At 41.0% G+C, this 26,153-nt stretch overlaps 1 protein-coding gene across 1 annotated transcript in view; it reads left to right on the forward strand.

The window, feature by feature from the left end:
* LOC144139565 (uncharacterized) overlaps positions 1-24,678 on the forward strand; it is a 58,158-nt gene extending 33,480 nt beyond the window's left edge. The window contains exons 7-10 of the mRNA XM_077671864.1: positions 2,460-2,489; positions 16,564-16,622; positions 16,805-16,885; positions 24,519-24,678. Of these exons, the coding sequence (XP_077527990.1) occupies positions 2,460-2,489; positions 16,564-16,622; positions 16,805-16,885; positions 24,519-24,614 (266 nt within the window). The 3' untranslated portion in view covers positions 24,615-24,678. The remainder of the gene's footprint in view (positions 1-2,459; positions 2,490-16,563; positions 16,623-16,804; positions 16,886-24,518) is intronic.
* Positions 24,679-26,153: the final 1,475 nt, after the last annotated feature.

Consider the following 26,153-nt stretch of genomic DNA (forward strand, 5'->3'; position numbering starts at 1 on the left):
TGTTGATCTGGTATATTTTCTTTCTAACATGTTATTTCTATCCTATAGGTAACCATCCGAAATATTCTTTTTTTCATCTCATTACAAAGCGCCGTAAAAATCAGATATGAGAATTTTTACTTCGGCAAGATTTAGTAGTTGCATCGGCATTCCGTCCGACCAAACTTTTGTTTTGGAGAACCTTCGGCTTTGTTTTTTGAAGTCAAATTATTGAACTTTAGTTTTCTTGGCAGCGCTTCTGTGGCACTGCAGCCATCAGTGTATATATGGCTCTTTTCCTCATACTCTTTAGAACCTTATGAAAGTGCGCGAGAACACTCTTACATTTTAAGAGGTGTGTGCTTCTGCTCCGCTAACAATTACTGATGCATAAGCTCTATTTGGCCCACTTCTTTAAATTCCCAAAATTCTTTGAGGTTACACATTTGCCCCTTCTGTATTTCCCATGCCCATTTGTCGCTGTCTTGACTTAATTTTTCTTGCACCATGTCCATCATTTTCAGTTTTTTTGTCAGAATACGTTTTTTTCGGTTCATCTGATTTTTTATCCTCTTTTTTGCATGGCTGTGTTTCTTTGATGCCTGGTTTTTCTGGGTATTAGATTCCTGTATCTATATATTCGACCAGTGTTTGGGCATTTTTCAGTTTTTAGCAATGTCGTCTTTCATCTTAGCTTCTATGGCGCCCAACATGTAGCCGTTATAGCAATATTTTTAACTGTATTTTAACTTCGCAGTTCTTAGTTTGAGCCAGTCTTTAACGGTTGATTGTTAAAAATTGTTCGTCCGGATCCACAAGTTTCTTATTTTGCGTGGCTAGAACTCTGAAAGTGCAAGGGAAGCCGTTTTTTGTTGTTATAGAAATTCTCGGTTTTATTTTATTTACGTTGATGTCTTCAAGTCTGCCCCATACTGCTTTGAACGCTAGGCTAATATGTATTCTTGCTTTCTCATTGCGCTTTAGTGCGCTATTTGTCCACCAGGCAACCTTTACGTATTGAAAGCCAGTTATATTGGATGAAACTAGCGGGAGAGCTATATAATTTTTATTGCGTTAAAACTCTATATTAGGTCATTTTCATCTGCATACTTGTGAATTTACCATTAGATCAGGGTTCATTATTTGTTATGAGACTGTTTACCCTACCCTACATTTTTCTTGAATCTTCTGCCAATGAACAATTAAGAAACTTATAACCCCCGGCTTCGCAGTGCTTCAGAGCTTTTGACAGCTAGCTGCTCTTAGCAGCGTTCTTGTTCCCTCTGCCGTATTGGTCATAGTTTATTGGTCATGCCAACTGACACCTGTTTTCACTCCTGTTCACCGTGTCGCACCTTTAAAAAACTAGTGGTCTATAGTTGCTGTTGATTATATGTCACACTGGTAATTATGAGCTAAACGGTTCCCATGTTTCTTCCAGACTACGTATTGCCATCAAATTACGGCTCTTTCATCTACCCTGATCTTTTATGTGGCTAGGGATATAGTTAGTGCATTTGTGCTAGTGTCTTGATTTTAACTTACATGTGGTTAATTTTGCCTGCATTTTTATGATCTGTGACTAAGTGTCCCTTGTGCTGCCACTACGAAATGATGAACGGACACGCAGTTATCCAGTGGCATAAACTGCACCTTTAGAAAGGCGATAGACCCTCTCAGTTAGAACACCAGACGTATTCCTTCTGCGCTGCTCGAAGATCCGAACTTCTAGCCCCTCGTAAACGAGGCAAAAAATAAGAACCATGTTTGACTCGCACTAGATGATCCCATCAAGGGGGTGCGAATAATTGCAGTAGAAAGTTAGGCGTAAACACAAAAACCGGTTTGAATAAAAACGTAAAACAGGTCACCAAAAGAATTGACCGGTTGGCACATAGTGTCACCAATAATAGAAAACAAAAAAGAAAGCAGCCGCTTCAATGGTTGACGTATTATTTTCTCTCTCAGTAATCTGAACGCGTCATCCGCAGTTCCGACCAAAGAAGCGTAACGACAGCTGAAAGTCAGCCAACCCAATGCCTTGAAATATGCACGGGTAATGCAAAGTTTTATTAAGAATCTACGGCTCCACTTGACACCCTTGGGCGAACAGAGAAAAGTATTTCGTGGTTTGCGGTGCTGACATCGTGCAACTTGAAGTGGGATACAAAATAAAAATACGCACAATATTATTTTTTTCTTCTCTAGCGTTGCCATACTGCACATAAAAATGTGCAATGGAACATTAGGCATTGCTTTTTTTAGTTTCGAAAATGAGTTCTATATTTTTTCAGGGCTGTGTGACGCGGTGCCTGGGTATTTTATAAAAAAAGATGGAATTCACGTGGGCATAAATACCTCAGCTCAACCTTTTCACTCCCACAAAGTAACATCATTCTGCATTCGCGACAACCCTCACCTAGTTCTGCTTTGTCGGAGTATAATAACTAATACTTTACCTAACAAATTCTTTCTTTCAGTTGCGGCCACCACTACGCTAATAACTAAACGTAAGTAACACCGATTCCCAATATACCTTAACACGCCGCTCCTGAGTGGCTACTGCCGTGCATGCAGTTCAATGAAGTAAAAATTCCAGTTTACCAGAGGTGGCGGGTCAGTAATAACAAAGTTGTGTGAAAAGTAAAAATATAGCCTGAGGGAAAAAAGTGTTCATGGCAATGTTCTACGCCACAATGTCTTGAATAGTTTCCACCATCGGACATCTGTTATATCTATGCGGCACGGCGACCCACCTTTCTGACGAGTCTGGTCTCCATTGACAACAAACACACCCCTCGTATTGTGATCCTCAACATTACAGTTCCTTGTTTGGGTGATGTAAAGGGTCCACACTTCCCACAGTAAAGAGGTAAGAGCTGTAAACAAGGCAGAACAATTGATTTGTACGAATGTAGAGATGTATTTTTTGGAGCACAACACCGAAACACATCAATGCTTTACATGCAGGTAATTTAACAAACATAGAAATTTGGGAGTCCATCACAAGGCAGGCTACGCTTCCTTGCGGCAGCTGTTGCCATAAATCCGCTCGCTATCTCCGGAAATCAAAAGGCAAAGCTCCCGGCACTCTTTATGTATTTAGCGCTTCCTCGTCGAAACGTCACGACCAACGTGAGGCCGCTACCCTGTACTAATTTTATTGAGAAAGGCCGGACTCTCGAGGAAAAGTTTCGGTAAATGTGATGTTTTTTCGTCTTGACAATTTAGTGGCATTGTTAACATATATCGAGAAACCTTTCTTTCTAAACTGTAAATATGTTATAGATACAGTACACGACCTTTTTTTCGGCCACCACAATTCGGACTTGCTGGATATTCCGGGCTCTCCCTCGGAACCACCAGTTGCCCCACATGAGTAATGTATATGAACAACGGATGTTTCTTCGGACGTCCTTCTGTATTCCGGGGCCTCCTTCTTGTATATTGTTTGTACACACTTTTTATAAATGTGAAATAAACTTCAACTTCAACTTCAACTTTCAAATAAAGCCTAAAGTTCCAGTCTCCGGACAAAACGTTCCGGGGCCAAGGAATGGTGCTGCTCGGGGGGAGGGAGGGGGGACGCCATTTTTAATCCAAAGCCGTCTGGCTGGGCACTGGTTGGATAGAGATTGCCTTGAATCTTACCGGGCACAAAACTTTCGCCTTTCAGGCGACAATTTTACATGGTATCTGTGGCGGAAGCAATGACAAAACCCCGTAACGGTTCATATGTAGCCAGATTGTTTTTTTTTTGTAGACACCACATTTTTAGGCAACAGGTTACTCTGTCTTATAGGCAGCACCATCATCAGAATTGTCATGAACGATTCCCGACTTCATCAGCTTTTTTGAAGTAACATAAAGTTTGTTTTTGCGACTAGCGGGTTATATATATATATATATATATATATATATCTATATATATATATATATATATATATAAATATATATATATATATATATATATATATATATATATATATATATATATATATATATATATATATATATATATATATATATATATAGTCTGGAGCGAAAACCTCACACAGAGCGCCAAAAAATCAGGTAAGTAGAGACAGAGACAAACGAGAAAGATATTAAAAATCAAAATCAAAGTTTACTGAGGTTTTAGGAAGAGGTCTTCTTTTCTTCAGAGTACCAGAAGAAGACAGAAAGTGCAGAACACCAGATTGGTAGTCTGGAGGTCATGGGTTAGGATCCCACCCGGCGGGCATTTTTTCTCCACTTTCTGTCTTTCCAAATTCTTTATCTGTTTCAATGACCTACGAAATTATCCCATTTGCTTTACGAGGTTTTCTTCATTGCCAACCATTATTGCGGTGTTATTTCATCGAGCCCCTCATTTTCTCTCTATCTCTCTCTCTCTCTCTCTCTCTCTCTCTCTCTCTCTATATATATATATATATATATATATATATATATATATATATATATATATATATATATATATATATATATATATATGTATATATATATATATATATATATTTATGTATATATATAGTATAAGTAAAGAGTCGGATACACAGCAAGAACAATAACAAACAAGGTTTACTTCCGTAGCGGCAAAGGGACTTGCCTTCATCAGAGTAAAGTTACATGATTTGGCTATCGCAAACATTTTGATCCCATTTCTTATATAGGTTTGCAGAAAACTGTGAGAAGGAGCGGAAAATGTTGCGGAAATGGAGAGTGTGCATACAGTCGGGCTAGGCCGATGTTACAACAACAACAACAACACAAAAAAAGGGGGGGAGCGAGAGAAAGAAAAAAGGGTCGTGTTAACAATGCAGCGTTCAAGGTTGCACCATGACGGGTCAACGTATGCCGCGCGGGTTGCAAGTTCAGACAATGGGGGAAACTGGACAACCGCTGTTTTAAAAGAAAGGGAAGAGTATACAGTAAGGTATTCAGTGGCTGGGGAGACTGGTTGGGGCGGAAGCGAAGATGTGTGTGCCCCCCGCGGAGGAAGAGAATAGATAGGGGGCACAAAAGAGCATTTCACAGAAGCTAGCAACTGAACAGGAAATAGGTAGGGCCACAAAAGGTTAAACATGAATAGATCATAAAGAGTTAATCATTCTTAAGTGGTTGTGGGAACGAGGCCTCCTTCCCCAGGACAAATGGCATTGTTGAACCGCATAAGGCTAATAAAGCTGCTGTATTAGAAGAGTTTCTGCGAATTCTGATGGGAAACTTGAGGGTAGGAATAATGAACATAGTTATAAAAATTATGAAGCCGCTAATTTTAATCGAGGGATAAGCACGTTAGTTTTCCGTAACTTTCATTAATTCCAAGTGTGGCTGACCCAAACGTATAAATGAGACAAGATTCCCGAACCTCGCGGTCGTGGTGAGTTTTGAAGGCGGATTCTAAAATCGTTGCTTTAAGATGTTCAAATACATGTCCGGGACTGTTCACATGTCTTGACAGGTGCAAATAAGGGCAGCGTTTTGCATGAGAGCGGTGATTATTGAACCGTATTCGGAAGGGCGTTTCAGTTTGGCCAATATATTGTTACCTACAAACAGTGCACTCTAGAAGATATACGACATTAGCGGAGTCACAGTTAAAGTTACCTTTTATATTTACGTAGTAGTCTGAAGCCGTGCTGGTGGCGCGCTGTGTAGTGGTCATGTGTGGGCAGACTTTACATCGGGGTTTATTGCAGGGCATGCAGCCAGTAGTTGCCGGTCGGTTGATACGAGAGTTAGTATGAAAGTCACCTAAATTCTTATTCCGCCGGTACACAACGCGTGGTGGTTCGACGGATATGCTTTTTAAGCGGTCACTTTGCATCACGATATTGTGATGTTTTTTTAGCACGGTTGACACTCTTGGAGCGGAGGATGAGTGGGTTAAAACTAAGTTAGTTTGGGGGTTCCCGTTCGGGGCTTTTTTCTTACAGAATTCGTTACGGTCTAATTGGTTGGCTCGCACAATAGCGTCGTCGATAACTTTTTCGGGGTATTTTTTATTCAGGAGGGCGGTCTTGAGTTCTCGACAGTTTGAGTCAAAGTCGGCTTGGTTTGAGCAAATTCTCCTAAATCGGTGGGCTTGGCTGTAAGGTATTGCTGTCTTATTGATGTCAGACACTGCAAGACAGCAATACCTTACAGCCAAGCCCACCTATTTAGGAGAATTTGGTCAAACCAAGCCGACTTTGACTCAAACTGTCGAGAACTCAAGACCGCCCTCCTGAACAAAAAATACCCGGAAAAAGTTATCGACGACGCTATTGTGCGAGCCAACCAATTAGACCGTAACGAAATCTGTAAGAAAAAAGCCCCGAATGGGAACCCCCAAAATAACTTAGTTTTAACACACTCACCCTCCGCTCCAAGAGTGTCAACCGTGCTAAAAAAACATCACAATATCGTAATGCAAAGTGGTCGCTTAAAAAGCATATTCCCCGAACCACCACGCGTTGTGTACCGGCGGAATAAGAATTTAGGTGACTTTCTTACTAACTCTCGTATCAACCGACCGGCAACTACTGGCTGCATGCCCTGCAATAAACCCCAATGTAAAGTATGCCCACACATGACCACTACACAGCGCGCCACCAGCACGGCTTCAGACTACTACGTAAATATAAAAGGTAACTTTAGCTGTGACTCCGCTAATGTGGTATATCTTCTAGAGTGCACTGTTTGTAGGCAACAATATATTGACCAAACTGGGACGCCCTTCGGAATACGGTTCAATAATCACCGCTCTCATGCAAAAAGCTGCCCTTATTTGCCCCTGTCAAGACATGTGAACAGTGCCGGGCATGCATTTGAACATCTTAAAGCAACGATTTTAGAATCCGCCTTCAAAACTCACCACGACGGCGAGGTTCGGGAATCTTATCTCATTTATACGTTTGGGTCAGCCACAATTGGAATTAATGAAAGTTACGGAAACCTAACGTGCTTATCCCTCGATTAAAATTAGCGGCTTCATAATTTTTATAACTATGTTCATTATTCCTACCCTCGAGTTTCCCATCAGAATTCGCAGAAACTCTTCTAATACAGCAGCTTTATTAGCCTAATGCGGCTCAACAATGCCATTTGTCCGGGGGAAGGAGCCCTCGTGCCCACCACCACTTAAGAATGTTTAACTCATTGTGATCTATTCATGTTTAAACTTTTGTGACCTTACCTATTTCCTGTTCAGTTGCTAGCTTCTGCGAAATGCTCTTTTGTGCCCCCTATCTATACTCTGCACCCGCGGGGGGCACACCCATCGTCGCTTCCGCCCCAAACCCCAATATGTGTATATATATATATATATATATATATATATATATATATATATATATATATATATATATATATATATATATATATATATATATATATATATATATATAAATATATATTTACATATATATATGTTTATCCTGGAAACGAACAGCTCTCCACCGGCCACCGCACCTGTTTATTCTACTAGGATACTGTCATCGCAAAAATTGCGGTAGCTTTTTACATAACAGACCCAAAGCAGTCACGAGTCACAATTTGGAGATTTCTTAGGATCGCCTAATTTTTTCATACAACCAGGTAGTGCCCAATGTGGCATAATTACCGGCCGCAGCACCGTTCTCATTTCTGCTAAAAGAGTAGCATTGGATGGCGTAAGCGCTCTTGAACTGCCATGGCAAACGTGCGTGACAATGGTATGTTGCCAGCAATTGTTATTGACAAAGCTTGCAAGTATTGTAAATTGGCGGCAGTTCAAAGAAGAGACGAACGATGGGAAGGGGTGAAGCAATTCTTTTTTATTATGTACAAATTAGAACTTACATAGACTAGAGAAGGCCACGTTCAACCTTAACCTTAGTCCTCTTATGGGGTCCTCTTATACATTGTTGAAGGTCTATAGAAGGAACGTGAGGGGACAATAAATGAAGCTCTTACAGTCACGGATAAAGGGGATCCGTGAGATGAATCATGGCCCCGGAACAAAGATGTCTGTTAATGCACCTCATAATCTCCAAATGCCCTTACAGACACGGCGGTGTTTGTGGGAGGGGTGTGGCGGCATCATCGTCAGTTCTGTTCCCGGAGGTCATGCTTCGTCTGGTCGCGTCTGGTCATCGGGTGGATGAATGGCGGCACGCGACTCTATTTATTTATTTATTTATTTATTAGTACCTCAAAGGCCCCCGGGGGGGGTATTACATGAGGGGTGGGCAAACACATCAGCAGCATCGCAACAAATACAAATAAGATTATTAGTTGAGATAAGCATTTTCAATGGCACTTTTGAACTGGGCATTACTTGTAATAGCGGCAATGTTAGCGGAAAGGTTGTTCCATTCGTGCGCAGTGAAGATAAAAAATGAATGTTGAAAAGTTGTGGTTCGGGTGCGTGGGACATACACGGCGTTGGGGTGAGAATGGCGAGAGATACGATGCGCTGGAACTATGATCTGGTCATTGCGGGGGAGAGAGTAAAGAAACCGGTGATAAAGGCAGAGTCGGGATATGTGGCGGCGGCGGCATTCTAATGATGGCAGGTGGAGCTTACGTTTCAATGCTGAGATGCTAGAACGGAAAGAGTATACTGATAGAATGAAGCGCGCGGCAAGATTTTGAATGGATTCGATGGAGTGCGAAAGCTTGATGCGGGTCAAAGACAGCACTGGCGTACTCTAATTTTGGCAAGACAAAGCTTTTGTACGCAAATAATTTAATTGCAGTCGGAGCGGAGGACAAATTTCTGCGCAAGACGCCGAGGGCATGGTTAGCGGAATTAGTAATGTAGTTGATATGATGGGTCCAAGTTAGATCATGGGAGATGATAATACCTAGATACTTGAATGAGTCAGTGGCAACAATTGCGGCGTTATTGTAGACATACGTGGAATTTATGTAATTGCGACGTCGGTTGCAGGAAACTAATGAGGACTTGCTAACGTTAATTTTCATAGCCATTTTAGGCACCATTCCTGGATATTAAACAAGTCTTGTTGAAGGATAGCGGTATCGTCTGAGGTTAGTATTGGACGGTAAATTACGCAATCATCTGCGAAAAGGCGGATATTAGATGAGACAGTAAGAGGCAGATCATTAATGTAAATTAGAAATAACAGTGGGCCGAGCACTGTTCCCTGGGGAACACCAGAGAGTACAGGGGATACGCAGGAAGAGTGTGAATTTGCATGAACAAACTGCTTGCGGTGGGTTAAAAAATTTTGTATCCACTTAAGAACATCCGGGTGTAGGTTTAAACTGGAAAGTTTGAGTAGGAGCCGGGCGTTAGGTACTTTATCGAAGGCCTTCTCGAAGTCCAGGAATAGTGCATCAACGGGAATGTTTTTGTCCAGATAGGTATGCAAATCGTGAAGAAAAAGGGCAAGCTGGATGTCACAAGATAAATTTTTACGAAAACCGTGCTGATTTGAATGGAAGAAGTTCACAGATGATAGAAAGGAAACTATATGGGAGTACAATACATGTTCCATGATTTTAGAAGATACGCTGGTAATGGAAATGGGGCGATAGTTGTTTGGTGATGACCGGTCGCCTTTCTTGAAAACCGGAGTAATCTTCCCGATACGCCAGTCTTCTGGGACAGAGCCTGTGTCAAGTGACTGTTGAAATATGAGTGATAAGAGGATGCTGCTTATGTGGTTAGTGTTCTTTAGGATTTTTGAATTGATGCCATCAATTCCTATTGAAGACGAGTTCGATAATGAGTCAATCACTTTAGCGATGCCATGAGGATCGAATATAATACTTTGTATTGGGGTATGTGAAAGGTAAGGCGCGTCTGGAAGATTATTAGCAAGCTCGCGGTTAAAAACGGAACAGAAAAAATTGTTCAGAACGTCAGCACAATTCACTTCTGAGACGCTGTTGCCGGAGTTGTCGAGCAAGGAAATTAGATTGGGTTTATTAGGGTTAATTGTTTTCCAGAAACGCTTGGGGTCATTTTCTGGCATGGCAGGCAGGGTAGTGGAAAAGAATTTTTCTTTGGTATTAGTAGTCAGCGTATTATACTCTTTCGCAGCTTTGTAGTACTTATCCCATGCGACTTTAGATCCTGCCTTTTTTGCTGATCGAAAGAAGCGCTTCTTTTTGTTATTTAGTCGCTTTAGTGTGCTGTTAAACCACGGTGACTGAGGCCTCTCGGTAACGGTAATAGTGGGGATGTATAGTTTTATTAGTCGCAGCATTTCGGACTTAAACATTTGCCAGTTCAATTCGACAGAGCGCTGAAGAAAGCTTGGGATGAAGGTGTCGGCAAAAGTGGAGAGTTCGCGAGTGATGCCTTCGTAATCGCCTTTATCATAGAGGGTTAAGGTTTTCCTTATTTTTTACCAAGTTGTATACAGCAAGAAAAAGTGGTATGTAGGATGTCATGATCGCTGAGGCTTTGTAGGTGAATGATAGAAGAAAATTGCTCAGGGTGTGTTGTTAGGATAAGATCGAGGATATTCGAAGAATGGTTTGTAGAACGGGTGGGTTGCATTACAATTTGCGATAGTCCAAAAGTTAAACACGTGTTTACAAATTCAGATGCTGCATTATTATGGCCTAGAGTGGAAGCTAGATCAGACCAGGCAATGGACGGGAAATTAAAATCACCAAAGAGCAAGATTGGAATGTTTTGGTACATTTTTGTGACTGCGTCTAGAGTGTCGTGGAAAAGCGGTATGAATAAGTCATCAGCGTTCGGAAGGCGATAGCAGATGCCAATCAAAACACGTGGGAAAGAAGCGTTGCACAAGAGCCAAATGATTTCGAGCGGAGAAGAAATATTTACGACACAACACTGGAGATCACGACTGGTGGCTATTAAAACACCCCCACCTTGTTGGGCATCGGTTCGGTCATTGCGGAATATATCAAAAATGGTCAAAGACGGCAGTATTTCAGAATCAAGAACGGATGAGTTTAGCCATGTTTCTGTTAGAAGGATGACGTTGCAAGAAGATGAGCTGGCGAGAGAACACAGGGAATCCCGCTTGGGAAGGATGCTACGTATATTTGTGAATATGAACGACAGCTCCGAGTTCCGAATTTGGCCAGGTTTATTGGGTTTTTCAAACGATTGCTATGAACTGTGCTCGACAACCATTTGCGCCGCATGGTCATACACGTATGTTTTCTTATTGCATGTTAGTTTGTCGTACCGGAGCTTGAAGGGTTTGTTTTGCGCCTTGCCGGATTCAACGAGGTGTTTGCGAGCTAGCCTCGCATTAGCGGACAAGTCCTCAGCTAAGTTAAAATCTGTCTCTTTAAGTTCGCTGCGTGAGGTAAGAATTTGCTGCTTTAATTTAAAATGGGCAAATTTAGCTATAATCGGCCGATTTTTATTCGGGTGAAACACTCCCAGTCTAGGCGCGCGCTCGATATCGTGTGGTTGCAGGGTGATGCCGAGATGATCCTTACAAAGTTTAACTACGAGGCTCTCTGTAGATTGCCATGGTTCATTGTGGTTATCCGGCAACCCATAGAATACCAGATTGGAGCGCCGGGATCTGTCTTCAAAGTTCATCCACCCGGACAGATATGGCAGATACGCGAGATGAACATTCAGTGGTAGTAGCCTCGACCACCTTAAGTGGCGACTTCACCATTACGATAGAGGCACAGTCAGACTCAATCTTTGCGAGTCTAGTTTTCAGGTCATCGAATGTTCTGTCATGACTGGCAAGAGTGGATTGGATCAAGGAAAGCTGGTCCCGTATTGCTGTCTGTCCGGATTGGATTTCCTTAAGAGCGTTCAGTACGTCTATCGAGTCCTGAGAGGGGACGAGTTGAGGTGGACCTGGATTCAATTCCACGTCCCCGGACAACAGAAGTAACAGATTCAATATCGCACTATAGCATTCACATACAATACCGCAAGAAGTTTGTGGGCTCGGTAACACAAGAAGGGCACAAGAAGGGCTCTAATCCTTCATGTGCATGGCTCACCGGGTCTGGCATATGCTGGCGCGATTTAAGCGGCTCGGTATGAAAGCTTTGATAGCCTACACGGGAAGTCAGTAGGCAAGCCGGGCCCTTCCACCAGAGATATTACGCGGTGAAAGGCCAAACATAACACGAATGATCCAATGAGTTCAAAATATTTTTTTTGTTTTCAGGCATCAGAAACAATCCCAGGGCAATCGCATCACACAGCTTCGCCCTCTTCGTTTTCTTAACGAGTAGATATACAATGCACAAAAAACCCTTGTTGGGGCTCTCTTACACAATATGACCATCTGGGAGAGGAATGAAAAAGAGAAACATTATATTATAGCTAGACGTCTGAGGGAAGCAGAATGTGATAAAGGGCAACAAGACAGAATTTATCCCCAATATAAAGCGGCATGCCCGCTTCTCTGAAAAAGTAGGTTGCACATAAGAGTGCTCATTTTTATATATGATGACGATTAAGAGCTAACACAACGATAGCTTATATCCTCAATGTAGAATGTGTCTATCCGTATTCCTGCAGTTTGGTGCGGGTGTCTTTATAAACTTGGGTATCACAAAATAGCCAAGCAGCCAGAGGTGGCAAAATTGCAATACGTGGGTACTTCTTTAGGGTTATCTCTTCGATTTTAGTGTAAAGCCAATAAGGCATTTCAGAGTTCGGATTCCGTGTAGACAGCCACGCGGCAACACCAAAAGCTAAACAACAGTCGTGGAGCAAGGATATTTAGGCGGGAATTTTGTTCAACCTTGCACACTCACTTCCGCTAACGTGTGGCTGTATTTGGTAATTATCGTTATACAGGAAAATATCGATTTTACGAATCCTGCTGGACCGCCGAAAATCATTCCTTATTTTGAAATATGGTTGTAACGAAATAGTTGTAGTTATAAAGCAGTCCACAAACTTATGAATGAAAATCATGTGCTTTGGTAGCAGACATGAGTGCAGACAAGCAAACTCTAAAAAATATCGCACTGATTCCAAAGCTCATTTATTTGAAAAAATCAGTTACTTCTGGCGCAGATTATTCGGAATGCCCCTATATCTTCCACTTGGCACAATACCTTAGCGGGTGAGGCATCCCGCGGAGAAATAAAAGTGCGGACTTTGTACATGTGCATAAAACATTTGTGTTTGACACAATTTTATCGTCTGTGTTCGGTCACCCTCAGTCGCCTTTCTTCGCGTCGCTTTCGCTTCTTCATGGCTCCGTCGCTGTCTGCATTGGTGGTTCGATCTCACCCATACTTCGCATCAACATCCTCAATAACAATAAAATACCTGCCTGCACACATGAATAGCACGAAGGACGACTGAGCAGCCACCGAATCCCAGCACAACAAACGAGCAAAGTGGCAAATTGACCTAGGCTTGCTAGGCGACTGCACATTAAACTGCAGCTTTGTGGTGGCACTAGCAATTGACACTCGACATTTTGATGTTGATATCTAATACACTAGGGAAATACACACAAAAACGGTGGTTTCTGTTTCGTGCGAGAGTTGCGCCGCAGTTACATTTACCCGAATTCGTAATACTGATGTTCCTAAAATATGAAAGAGGAAATGAATTATGAACGTTACTATGAAACGAACGCTATGTTAAAGTTCGTAATTATGAAATATTTTTACACTGAAAATACAGGCACTCCGGCGGGGATGTTTAAAATCTTAGTAAATGTGAGAAATCCGTTAGTGTGGGGTTCGTAGTAATGATTTTTCAGTGTTGTTTCCGGCATGTATTGTTTATTTCTGTAAAGATTCTCGGAGTGAGGATGATGATGTTGGAATGACAATGGCGCAAGGCCCACTAGGGCAAAGGGCACCAAGAAAGTGTTTTGAAGAATAGGTGACAACTAAAATTGGTAAGAGGGAACACGAATAAAATCAGTTAGACACTAATGGCACGACTGGTGTACAAGGACCGGATGAAGGCCAAGAGTGGTTGAAAGATAAGGTGGCTCGTGCATAGGACCAGGTGGAAAACTGTGGGTGGTATTAGATTAGTTATAAAAGGTGAACTTCTGACAGATATTTAAACGTGCACTGAACAGAAAACATGGCATCGTCTCCTAAAAAGTATGAGGAATGCAATGAAATATGTTTTCTGTAGCGTTCGCTGAAGTGTTTGCGTCGTGTAATGTCGAGTGCCACGCATTGAATGAGGATGTGTATCACTAATAGGCCCTCCCAACACCTGCTCCACAGGGTTCTTGGAGATCCCGTGAGCAGGTGCGAGTGAGTTATATGTGTATGGCCTATCATTACATAGCTAAGGTGACTTCAATGTGCCTGTTGTGTGAGTCAGTAGTGTTATGCCAAGTGTGGTTTTATTACGTCTGTTTGTTCACTCCAGTCTGCTTGCCAAGCTTTTTGGAATTGTTGTCTTATGTGTGGCTTGAGGTTTGTGTAAGGTAGTGTTGTTATGCTCATTTTGGCTCGGAGTGCTGCATTGGCGGCGATTTCATCCGCCAGTTCATTTGCGCAATGCCAGAATGACCTGGCACCCAACACACAGTCACACTAAGCTTTGAAGAATAAGCTAGCATAATTGATTTGAAGACAAGAATAACGACATGGTATTTTGATGACTTTCCGCATGACAATGCACGGACGACGCTCAGCGAGTCTTTATAGATAATGGATTTAGGAATATGATATTTTACTACGTGGCTTACAACCAGAAAAATGCCATATGCCTCTGTCGTAAATATACTTGTATTTACATTCATGGTTCTACCGCAGGACACCGCAGTGAATGTTTTAGAAGCACCACTGAAATACTCTGCAGCCCTGTATTTATCCTGCAGATATATGAAATAGTTCAAAATCCTGTTCTTATTGTATTGAAAGAAAGACAAGTCACATGACAGAGGACGAAGATGCCATGGTGCTATTAAATCAGTTTATGATGATTTGAATGTGTCTAAAAAGGAGACCTCACGAATAGTCACCTCGTCCCGCACTCTCTAAGAGAAAGGAACAGAAATTAATGGGTGGTTTCAAAAGAGTACTTGTGGATTTATAATTAAAAACCGGTTTAAAAGGGTGGTTCTTCATTGATGAAATTTTAAAGGCATATAACAAGTCAATATAGCTTGACTGGGGTGGTAAGCGAAAAAAAAATTATCGGAGTCATTTTTTTTTCAAACATTGAACGTGGAGCGAGCACAATTACTACTCGCAATCAATAGCGTCATCTGCCGTTTGTAATATTGCTCGAATGAGGCATATTTGCTCTGTAAATGTGAAGATTCTGTTGTAGAAGTCATTATTATTCTCTTTGTTTTCTTACTGTAGCCTTGTGGGGAGAAAGACTGGCGTGCCTAATATGTCATAGCTACATCTATTATAAAACAGAGCTGTTCGTTACATAGCTAACATTCACTTCCTTCATCCCCCTAAAAACCTTTTTTTAAAGTATGACATCCTTTCAGTATACTCTTTGTATAAATATAGCCTGTTGGTAACGTACAAAAGGTTTGTGCAGTGTAATGAAAACGTCCTAACCTCGCTAGCTAAACTGCGACAAAACACCCATGTTCGAAAAACACGCCACGTTGAAAGATGGATAATCCCGACGGCACAAGTTCACTATGTGCAGCAATCTTTACGGTACACATTGCTTGTTTTAATGAAATATTCTAGTTAAAGAAAACTTTGACCGCATATGTAATGCAAACATTATCATTAAATGGTTTTGTGAACACAAGTTGTTAATTTTGTACGTTTTTCTCTGTTGTTGTTGGTGATGATGTGGTGGTTGTTTTTGTTTTTAAGTAAAAGAACCTTACTTTCTATGGCATTCTATGAAATGGTAGTATGCATTTTTTTTTGAAATTGTACGCGTCAACTTAAGCTGTCTCCGCTAAGCTGTAAACAAAAAGGGGGTCAGGGCCCCGTCAAGTTGTTCAAGCAGATTTTGATCTCTCCTCTGCAAACAAGAAAATAAAGACGGAATGCGTGAATGAATGAATCAATTTTATTGGTCAAGAAAACTCCTTTTATATTATACCCACCAACCACAAACAATACCGATGGTGAATTTCAGTGGTAATACCCGGCAAAGTGTTTAAGATTCAGTGCAAAACCGACAGTGTTAAAGATTGTTTCAGTGGAAACAAAAATTTCTAGCTTTTGGTGTATAGAGGTGACTATATTACAAGGTTCTGAAACAAACCAATCCAACCTACAACAATTCAAGACTGCAACAAATATGTTATCAAAAGGTCATCAATCATACGAAACTTTTGATGAACATCTGATGTCTTAATGTCGAACTCTGTAAGCATCCCTGGAAAGAGAAAGCACGTCAAGATAGAGGCCTTTCCTTACACTGGCCTTTAGTGGACGTGGCTTTCTGTTCTTGATTGCAAGCGCATAGCCAATAACTCCACCATACCATGTTTTGGAAATATTCGCAGTTAAAAGTGTTTTTAAAAATCTGTCGTCACATTTCACTGAGCAATTTACAAATGACCGTGATACGCCTAAACCAAGCCAAGGATTACAAAAAAGTAAAAAAAAAACTCTGGAAAAAACGTTTACTACGCAATATTTTCATATTAAACGCCACATAATCGCTGTTCACTGACTCAGACGTGTTGCTGAACGAAATTTTCTTTTCAGAAATCTTTAAGGGCAAATCAAACTGCAGTGCCTCTCTTGTTAGACACAACGACACGTGGGTAAGTTTTGGGGTTACTTTATTTCATATGAATGCTGTTCCACTTCGTGTCACGTGTACTTTCATTTTTGTTTCCAAGCCCACATTGAGTTAAACAACTGCGAATAAAGGCCAATGGTAGTGCATTTTCATACTTGCCATCTCTTTAAATCAACTTCAATATCGTAATTCTTTTTCTCGCAGTATGCTCTCCAGTGCACATACGGCAGTTGTCAAGGTCGTGGTCGGCCACCACATGTTGCTAGGGGAACACCTTGCCTTTTGGTAAGTAATAATTTTTTTCAAACTGGAAGAAACTAAAGGAGGTAAATACATGCTTCTTCTTCCTGCTGGTAACATTGACGACCTGTAAAACCATTACACGAAAGAGAATTTAAAGAAAGGCATCTCGTGACCACACATCAAACGAGAAATACATATATTCTACTACAATTAACCAAACTTTCTCAGATATATTCTGCCCAAATAAAAGGTTTTCGTCGTTTATGTTGCAATTTTTTTGCTATCAGATGATTTTTTTACACATCGGGCTGCTCGTTGTACAATATTCATCACTGAGCTACTTCAAAGCAGAAGATAACTCACAAAATGAGGCCTTATCTTCAAAAGATTTATTTCTTCTCTAATTTAAGGTTTGAGTCACGTGCATGGTGATATGATAACTCACAAAATGAGGCGTTTTCACCAAAAGATTTATTTCTTCTCTAATTTAAGCTTTGAGTCACGTACATGGTCATATGTTCGTCACTTTTATTTCAAATAAATTCATTACTACAGCGTTGAAATGTCTTGGCTAGATTACGACAAGAACTGCAAATATTTACCGCTACTTTGGTTTTTTTGGAATACCCTACATGTTGGCGAAGCGGTTGGGTAAGCGTAGAGGAATGCTTGATATCTGGGCGCCGTTGCCATTTTACACAATGTCAGACACAAGAAGTGGAGGGCGTAAAAGCTCTTCCTAAGGCCACAGAATACAAAAGCACGAATATGCACTTGAAATCCGAACACGGCTTTTGGGACTCGCGCTGTTGAAGGGCTTTATATTCTGAGCACTTGAGACGTTCTGCGTAACTGTACCCCTTAACGTATCAGAGTGACATCGGTCTGTTGTTTTCACGTTGCTCCGCTTCTGCCTTTATTACCGCCTAATGGCAATATAGGCTGACAGCGCTTTTTCATCATCATCTGTTCGCTGTTTCAGGTGCGTCCGTTTTCTCTCTTTATGCCTGTTGTGACCGGGAAGCAAGCAGCCCAGTTTTGGTTGGCGATATAAAACTTGTTGTGCCTTGAGACGCTTTTGTAGGGAGACCTGTTATAACAATTACCTTCAAACTCGCGCTTTAAAAATCCCTCGGGGTAAAAACCAAATTCTTATAAAGGTTACTACAAACGGAGACGTGTTGCAGAATCTGCACCGGACGTGTTCTCTGCTGAGCCATTCAAATATTTCGGCTTGACAACCTTCAGCGCGCATGCAAGGAAACTATAGCCGAAGCTCCCACCGTTCAGACCGCCAACGGCCAGAAATTATCTGTGAAGAGGTTGCCTGCTAACACCAATATCAGGAGGGTTGATGAGGTAACTGAGTAACGTGATAAACCGTGCTCTTTCCGCGCTTGCATAGCATCCCTGAGTGCGTGTTTCCAGAAGGCTGTTTTATAGAGCATGTCAGTGAAATGCACTGGCTGAACGGCACTCTGCAAATTGAAGCTAACGAGAGTGAACCTGCCTGTGAAAAGTTAGTTGCATTCGGATTTAAATACGATAAATACCGTTTACAAGTTCTATGTACCTACCGATCGCAAATGTGATGCGTAGATAATGTATTTCTCGTGTATATTGTGCGTCTATTCTGTTTTCCAAGAACATAAAAATACTGAACACCAGAGTAGCAATTGCAAGGATTAGGAATTTAATATGCCTATAAAAGTTCGTATTTTGAGACACCCATGTTGTGGAGAATGCAGATGAGCCGGAAGTGAACATCCGCATGCGCGAGGCGGCTTGCCAGATCGTGTGCACCACATTGTTCAAAGGCGCTGCAAGCGCAAAAAGGTCACGAACGAGATGCAGCCGAAATAAAAATTTCCGAAAAAAACCTGGCTGATAGTTCAGCTCCAGTTCTAAAGTGCGACCAAACAGGTAACAGCACATGCGTTTGCAACAGAGCGTGGTCTCCAAAGTGGTCTTTGTCACTCCTGATGCACAAACGTCCATTTAGGTAATTCAGTTTGTATATGACAGGCTTCATAACACACAGACTGCATAGTTAGACAAAACACCTGGCGAGGCAATATCGCAATACCATTTAGAGTGCGTGCAGTTTCCCATAGAAAATACGAAACATATATTCCACATTATACACGCCAGTCACGTTGATTCACACCTGTGGTCATTTTTCAAAATAAATCTGGCACAGTTTGTTTATTTCTCACACTGCAAGAATCAGTAGGGCATGCCTGAAGCCGCCAGGCGAAGCAAGGATTATATTCAACCTCCAATAGAAATTAAAGCCTACACGGACTTTCGGTATACATCCATGTGCAGAACGTCGGAGAAACTCGGAGATTTTATGCATACAGGCCTTGCACGTGATCGCTGTTCTGTTCATTTCAGTTCAGTATCTTGCAATATTTGCAGTGTGATAACGGGGCGAAAAAGCTTATGTACAAGAGTCCTATATATGTATTTTTACCCACTGTAATTACACATCAGGTATTAAAATAAGGTTAACTGCTTTGTTGCAGCATTCCTGCAACTGGGGTAAAACGTTTACCTCGCATCAAAAGCCGGGGCAATCAAATTTGAGAAGTGGCCTTTGAGTTTGGACAGGTAATTATTACACGATTAGTACATAGAATGCAAGCGCCAAGATCGCTCATCGCATAACATTGAAATTTAAGCAGTTCGACTCGGAGGCTTAGAGTTTAGGATTGTACAAAAAGCCAAAACTAGGATGTTCGATAGTAGAATCGCAAAACTTCGGAGCTAGTACAGTTTGGACAGTTCAAAAATGAAAGAACAACCTGTCTTTTGGAAGCCCCTCTCCACCTGAATGATTTTAAAAGGAAATGTTTGCTTGAAACTTGCGTAATATCTTTCAGGCGAGATGATCCAACTTCTCAACTGATAAAAAAAAAACCTAAAATTATTTCACTTATTGAGAAACGCCTGGCAGGAGCACAGGAAAACTAAAGCGACGCCTTAGGTGAAGGCAAACTAGATTTATTTTGACAAAGTGTGCGACATGTGCGGCATACTTGAAGTCTCTGCGCCTGAATACATTTAATAAAACAGAGCCTTCTCTGTCAGACTGATGGCGAAAGCATGTAGAAAAGGCGCTACGCAAAAGCCAGCATGCTCGAGCGATGAATATAATCGTGGGTGAGGTGAAATAAAATCTCCTCCAGTGGTCGGAATCCAAGCTGAGTCTCTCTTAAAACGAAGCCAAAGTCCATCATAATGTGCCATTCCAACACGGTCGAAGCCGCTTCGATTCCAAGAGGGATGCATGGACTCACAAAATTACACAAAAATTCATGCACCCCTCCGTTTAACAATGACTGCGATCTAGGCTGCGTGCCAATCAAAGTAAAGCTCCTCAAAAATAATGCGCAAACCGTATGAAAGGTAAAGTCCAAACTAAGGCGGGAACAAAGAAATCCCTTACCACGAAGCTTTCCGTTAAACCATGGTAGTCGGTGTACGTATTGGCGCACAAATGTTTGAAGCAGAAATAAAAACGCCAATTTATCCTGGCGATTTTTCCTTCAGAAACTCATCACCTTAAGTTACGTAAGAAATTACACTTTTTTCCGCAAGTTCCTTTTTTGCGCTTTATCCGATTCTTTTGTGGGCGTAATAAAGTAGTCATAAAATCTGTCTTTTTTTCCTAAATTATCCGTGCGAAATTATTGAAAACGTTTAGCTACAGCAATCTTCCAGCCTCCTATGTACTTCAACGCCCGTTCAACAATATTTTAATTCTGTAGAAAGAAGTATTCTGAATTGTAATTCAGGTAAATACAATACAATACAATAGAGCGAATTTCGACCTCATCAATACAGAACTCGAATTATTCTTCGATCAAACATTTCTACCATCTTTTGATCCTCGAAATATTGAGGAAAACTGGCTAATCTTCAAAAATAAAATAACGGATTTAGTAGGCGAGCATATTCCATTAATTACGATTAAAAATTACAAATCAAACCCTTGGTTCACGAAGTCCCTTCGGCAGCAACGCAGCAAGAAAAAACGCCTTTACAAGCGAGCGAAGCGTATTGGTACTGGCGAAGCGTGGCACAAATACAAATGTTTCCTGGACACATACTGCACAGCAATAGATGCCGCTAAAAGTAAATACTACTAGCATGACCTTCGTTCTTTACTAAAGTCAAACCCAAAAAAATTCTGGAAAGAAATATCCCCGTCACGCGATACGAACAAGATCTTGCTTAAAAATAACGACCTAGCTTCGGTTCCCGATTCAGAGTGCCCCACTGTATTTAACCGATTTTTCACCTGCGTATTCACCCTGGAAAGCCATTGTAGCGTCCCAGATGTTCATGAGCACAATTGGGCATATATAGAATCTATTGAAATAACTATCGCTGGCATTGAACGCCTTATAGACAACCTTAAAGTTTCAACTTCCGCAGGTATTCATAATATCAACTCAAAAATACTAAAAGGCACCGGTACTAGTTCGAGCAAATTCTTATACCACATCTTCCGACAATCATTAGCATCAGGTCCGTTACCATCTGATTGGAAAATAGGTAAGATTGTACCAGTTCATAAAACTGGCGACAAAGGCTCACCCAACAATTATCGCCCCATTTCCTTAACGTGCGTGTGCTGCAAAATGCTCGAAAACATCATTGCGTCACACATTTTCAGCCATCTTGAATCTAATCAGTTTTTCGTAGGAAATCAGCATGGCTTCCGAAAAGGTTTGTCGTGTGACACCCAGCTATTCGAATTCACTACCGATCTGCACCTTAACATGGACAATGGCTTACAAACTGATTGTGTCTTTCTGGATTTCTCAAACGCATTCGACCGTGTAGCCTATTGTCGTCTCATAGCAAAATTATCAGCTAGATTCACTAACATTGTCATGGCTTCGCAACTTTATTACATTCCGTCAACAGTTCACTGTAGTCAACAATTTTTCTTCCACTCTTTCGGACGTAACTTCTGGTGTACCGCAGGGCAGCGTTTTAGGCCCTTTACTCTTTTTAATTTACATTAAGGACTTGACTACAAATTTAACATCATGCGTTCGGCTCTTTGCTGATGATTGCATTATATACCGTAAAATTAATAATTCTGATGATCATCTAGCCCTTCAAAGTGACCTTGATCTGATTTCAAGCTGGTGTGACACCTGGCTGATGTCACTGAATTTAAATAAATGTAATGTAATGATTTTTAGCCGTAAACGTCCTAACTCTGATTTTCCGTATAGCATAAACAGTAACTTGCCAACACGGACGTCATCGTACAAATATCTTGGCATCATTCTCACTCCCAATTTGTCTTGGTAGGACCACATCTCTAGCATGTGCGCAAAAGCTTTTCGATCACTTCGTTACCTACGACGCAACTTACGCAATTCCCCGTCTAGTGTTCGTAAACTTGCTTTTCTAACATTCGTCCTTCCACAGCTAGAATTCGCTTCTTCTGTTTGGTCTCCTCATCAAAACTATCTAATTGATATGATTGAGTCTATTCAGAATCGAGCTGCTCGTTTCATATGATCTAATTACGACCGATACGCTAGCCTCACCCAGATTAAACATGAATGCTCCCTTCAACCGTTACACACACACGTCGCTCCTTAGCACTTTTATGCCTATTTCATAAATATATTTATTGCTCGAGATCATCCGAGTTTAATCTTCACCACCCATTCACCATGTCACGTAGACTGTACAACCAGTTCAGCTTCTCACGCATTTATGGTTCCACGCATGCCTTTAATTCATCTGCCCTCCCACGTGCAATACGCCTTTGGAATTATCTCCCCGACGTTATCGCATCTGTTTCATGCCACGAAACCTTTCGACGCCATTTATCTGATCATTACGCACCGTAATGTTTTCACTGTACAATTTTTGTATACCTTTTATTTCAAATGTTTCTGGCTTTTAGCGATATTCATTATCTCCGAAATGCGCATGTTGGCTGTGTCTTTCATGAATTCCTGTACCTTTGATTGTATACATACCTACGTGCAGTACCTATAATACCATTTTTGTTAACTTCAGTTCACTTTCTTGACTTGTGTTTTTCCTTCTTCAAACATTGTATTTGCTGTGTTTTGACTTCTTACTTGTGTTTATTTTCTTGCCTTGTGGCATTTTTTTGTTTCTCTGTCGGTAGTTCCCCTTTACAAATTATGTGCTCCCCCTTACGCTATGCCCTTCCATGGGCCTGTAAGGTATCCTGAATAAATAAAATGCCCTTGATATTTATAGTAGTAGTGGGAGCAAACGTAACCGATGAAGTAAAGCCACTGCGAGGTGCCAGCCCGTTGAGGTGTCGTTTAAGTCTTCTGAAACTCGAAATACTGAAAATTCCAGAATGTAGTGTTATCTAAAATTTAAGAAACATTTCTGCTCAGTGTCGCATGAAACAACCCCGCATGAAAGATTGCATGAAACAACCCCACATTTCCCCCGTCCTTCTCATACAGTGTGGAAAAACATTGACAGAGTTGTCACCACGTAAAGCAACAGAAATTTACTGCGGACAACTAGAGACCATATTTCGCTATACTACATGCCCTGTTCTCTTTAGTTTGGCAATACTGCAATAGCGGGGCAACTGTTCTAACTTTTACACTGAATAAAGAGAGTTGATGCAAGAGGTTTGTAGCTCAGTTTTCCCTGTTTCCAAATTATTCTATTAGCAAACATATTACAACTTACCCTTGAGCAAAACCTTAGTGTTATTTAAAAGCTGCGCCTTTTTGTCAGTAGTCCCCACCTTCTACTGCGGCAATTACTAGTAACACTAGTACCACGAGCTGATATTTTCCAGGGAAGCGAACGCTGGTTTTGTAACAGAGCAGACAACGTGTTTACACGATGCTAATATATTTCCAGTTAAACAAATCTCTGAAGCTGGCGTAAATAGAACAGGATAGTTGGTGTACACTGGAATAATATGTGTAATCTTAAGTAACCTGCTCTCTAGGGCAGAAAATATTGCAGAACATATTTCAGAAAATTGAGGCCAAGGTGTTTGCATATCGAGCCTTTTACTTACCAGGCTTTTACGCAAAACCTATATGGTGCTACCATGCTTTCGAAATGATTATTCGATATCTTTACGCGCTCATACATTTCTTCCTCGGGATCAGCAAAGAGCGTTTAATGCCCATTTCTTTATACCAATGTCTTGGTTTTGTAGCACTGCTGTTTTTTCACTCAATATATTACGTAGATATGTGAAATGTTGAGCCATAATATTAATTTCCCAAATTGCACTCTCTAATCACCTTTATTCTTTCAAAGGTTCCTTACCGAAGATTTTATTTATGCCCGAAGTCTTAATTTCAGTGTGAACACTTTGGAATACAGGAAAATGTTGCAGTTGGAAGGGGTCAATCAGCGAAATGCCAACTTTGAATATTTTGTTTATACAATGTACATCATGCATGTACTTTCGCAAGGATATACGATACCCCTTAAAAAATTAACCGTTTTCAAACACAATACAAATTATGGGAGAGCAGTGGTCAAGAACGCACAAAAATGTAGTTCTCTGTTATTCCTACCCTTTACTGACTATATACAACGTAGATTTATTAACCCTGGGACGATTTTTTTACTTCATTGCGTGCAATTTTATAAAACGTCTTTCATTCCGCATCCTAAACAGAATGCCACCAGACCTGGGGGAACCAGCAAATGCACAGCGGGAGACTGCAGGCACGGAAAATGCGTTGGCCATTCGGAATTCTCCATCAGCTGCTAGGCTCAGCGGCCATTCTGTACAAGAGATATATTACAAATATTTCTCGAACTCGATTGGGCTGCCGATGTGCTAACTGATCTAATAAAAGTATTCAACCTTGCAAATGCTTCACCATATTCGTATGTTATTCCAGTACTGATGCATTGATCAATTTTAATAACGTAATTTTCTGAAAAATAAACGGAAATTTCTAATAGTGCTCGGCTCCTAATAAACTGATCTTTTCCTAACAAACAGCCATAATACACTGACATATGATACAATGCTCCATAAATATTTCTGTGTAGCAAGGTTTTTTTTTCACTTTCGAATCCCCTTTGTGGATAAAAGAGTCGCAGCCGCGGTGATATTTTCCAAGCGATACAGGGAAAAGTTTGCACGGGCCTATACGTCAACCACTACCTATGACGATGAAGCCGTAGACAGTTTCTGCAAGGACGTCGAATCATTATTGAATGAGCTAAAAATGCCGGTCATTATTGTGTTGGGAAATTTCACGCAAAAGTAGGTAAGAAGAAACTGGGAGAATGGTCAGTTGGAAACTTCGGAATAGACAATCGCTATAGTAAAGATTTACAGTCGGGGTATTTGAGCAAACACAAAGCAGCAGCTTGCTGACACTTTCTTCAGGAACCAAAAGAATTGGAAATTGACATAACAATCTCGCTGTGGGACAACAAAAATAAAATTGACTATATTTTGAATGGCAGCTTGAGTATTTTGAAGACATAGATGTGCTCCGCAAGATTTGGAGAAGCATTCAAAGGACGGGTTGATGAAAATTAAGCCTGAATATGAAGAGACAAAGAACAAAGCTTGTGAACACTACTAAGAATGGAGTCAGTTAGCGCCCAGACAAAGGAGTTTTAAATAACTCTTCAAAACAAATTCCTGCTGTCCAACGAGGAGAACATGGAGAGTGTATACAGGCTATGTTACAACCTAAAAACGGCAATCACATAATCAGCAGTATCTGTGGGAGAAGCAGCATGTAGGGAACAAGCTGAAAAACGTGGAAAACAAAGGAAGTAATCGCGAAACTTTTATCAACAGAAGTGTGAAGTACGGCGGATCAAGTTGAGTTACAAGAGCTGTCGAAATTTGTTAACAGGAGTAAACAAACGTCATGCGCGCATATACCATGGCAGTGATCTAGGAAACGGTGCAAATAGGCGGAAGCTCAAAAGCAACTTTGAGGGAGCGGGCATCGACAAAGACAGAATGTACGCATTCACAGACGAGTAGAGTAGCATTAAACACAGCATGGGCAAGATAATAAAGGTATCCGAACGATTCTACTCCAGAGATCACGCCATCGACATTAAACCATTGAAAACTATTGCGAATGCATGAATAGCTGAGAATGAATACATGAATGAAAAGCTCCTAACCGTATGAAAAAATACAAATCCTGAGGCCACAACGTGGTAACCTGTGACATTTTAAAAGAACGAGGAGATATTGTACTGGAAAAGCTTGCTCCGCTATTTTCCGAATGCTTAAAGGCTCAAAAAGGGCCCATAGCCTGAAAAACCACCA

This window comes from Haemaphysalis longicornis, unplaced genomic scaffold (assembly GCF_048455015.1).
Source record: "Haemaphysalis longicornis isolate Haplotype H1 unplaced genomic scaffold, Haemaphysalis longicornis Haplotype H1 scaffold_5, whole genome shotgun sequence".
Classification (NCBI taxonomy): domain Eukaryota; kingdom Metazoa; phylum Arthropoda; class Arachnida; order Ixodida; family Ixodidae; genus Haemaphysalis; species Haemaphysalis longicornis.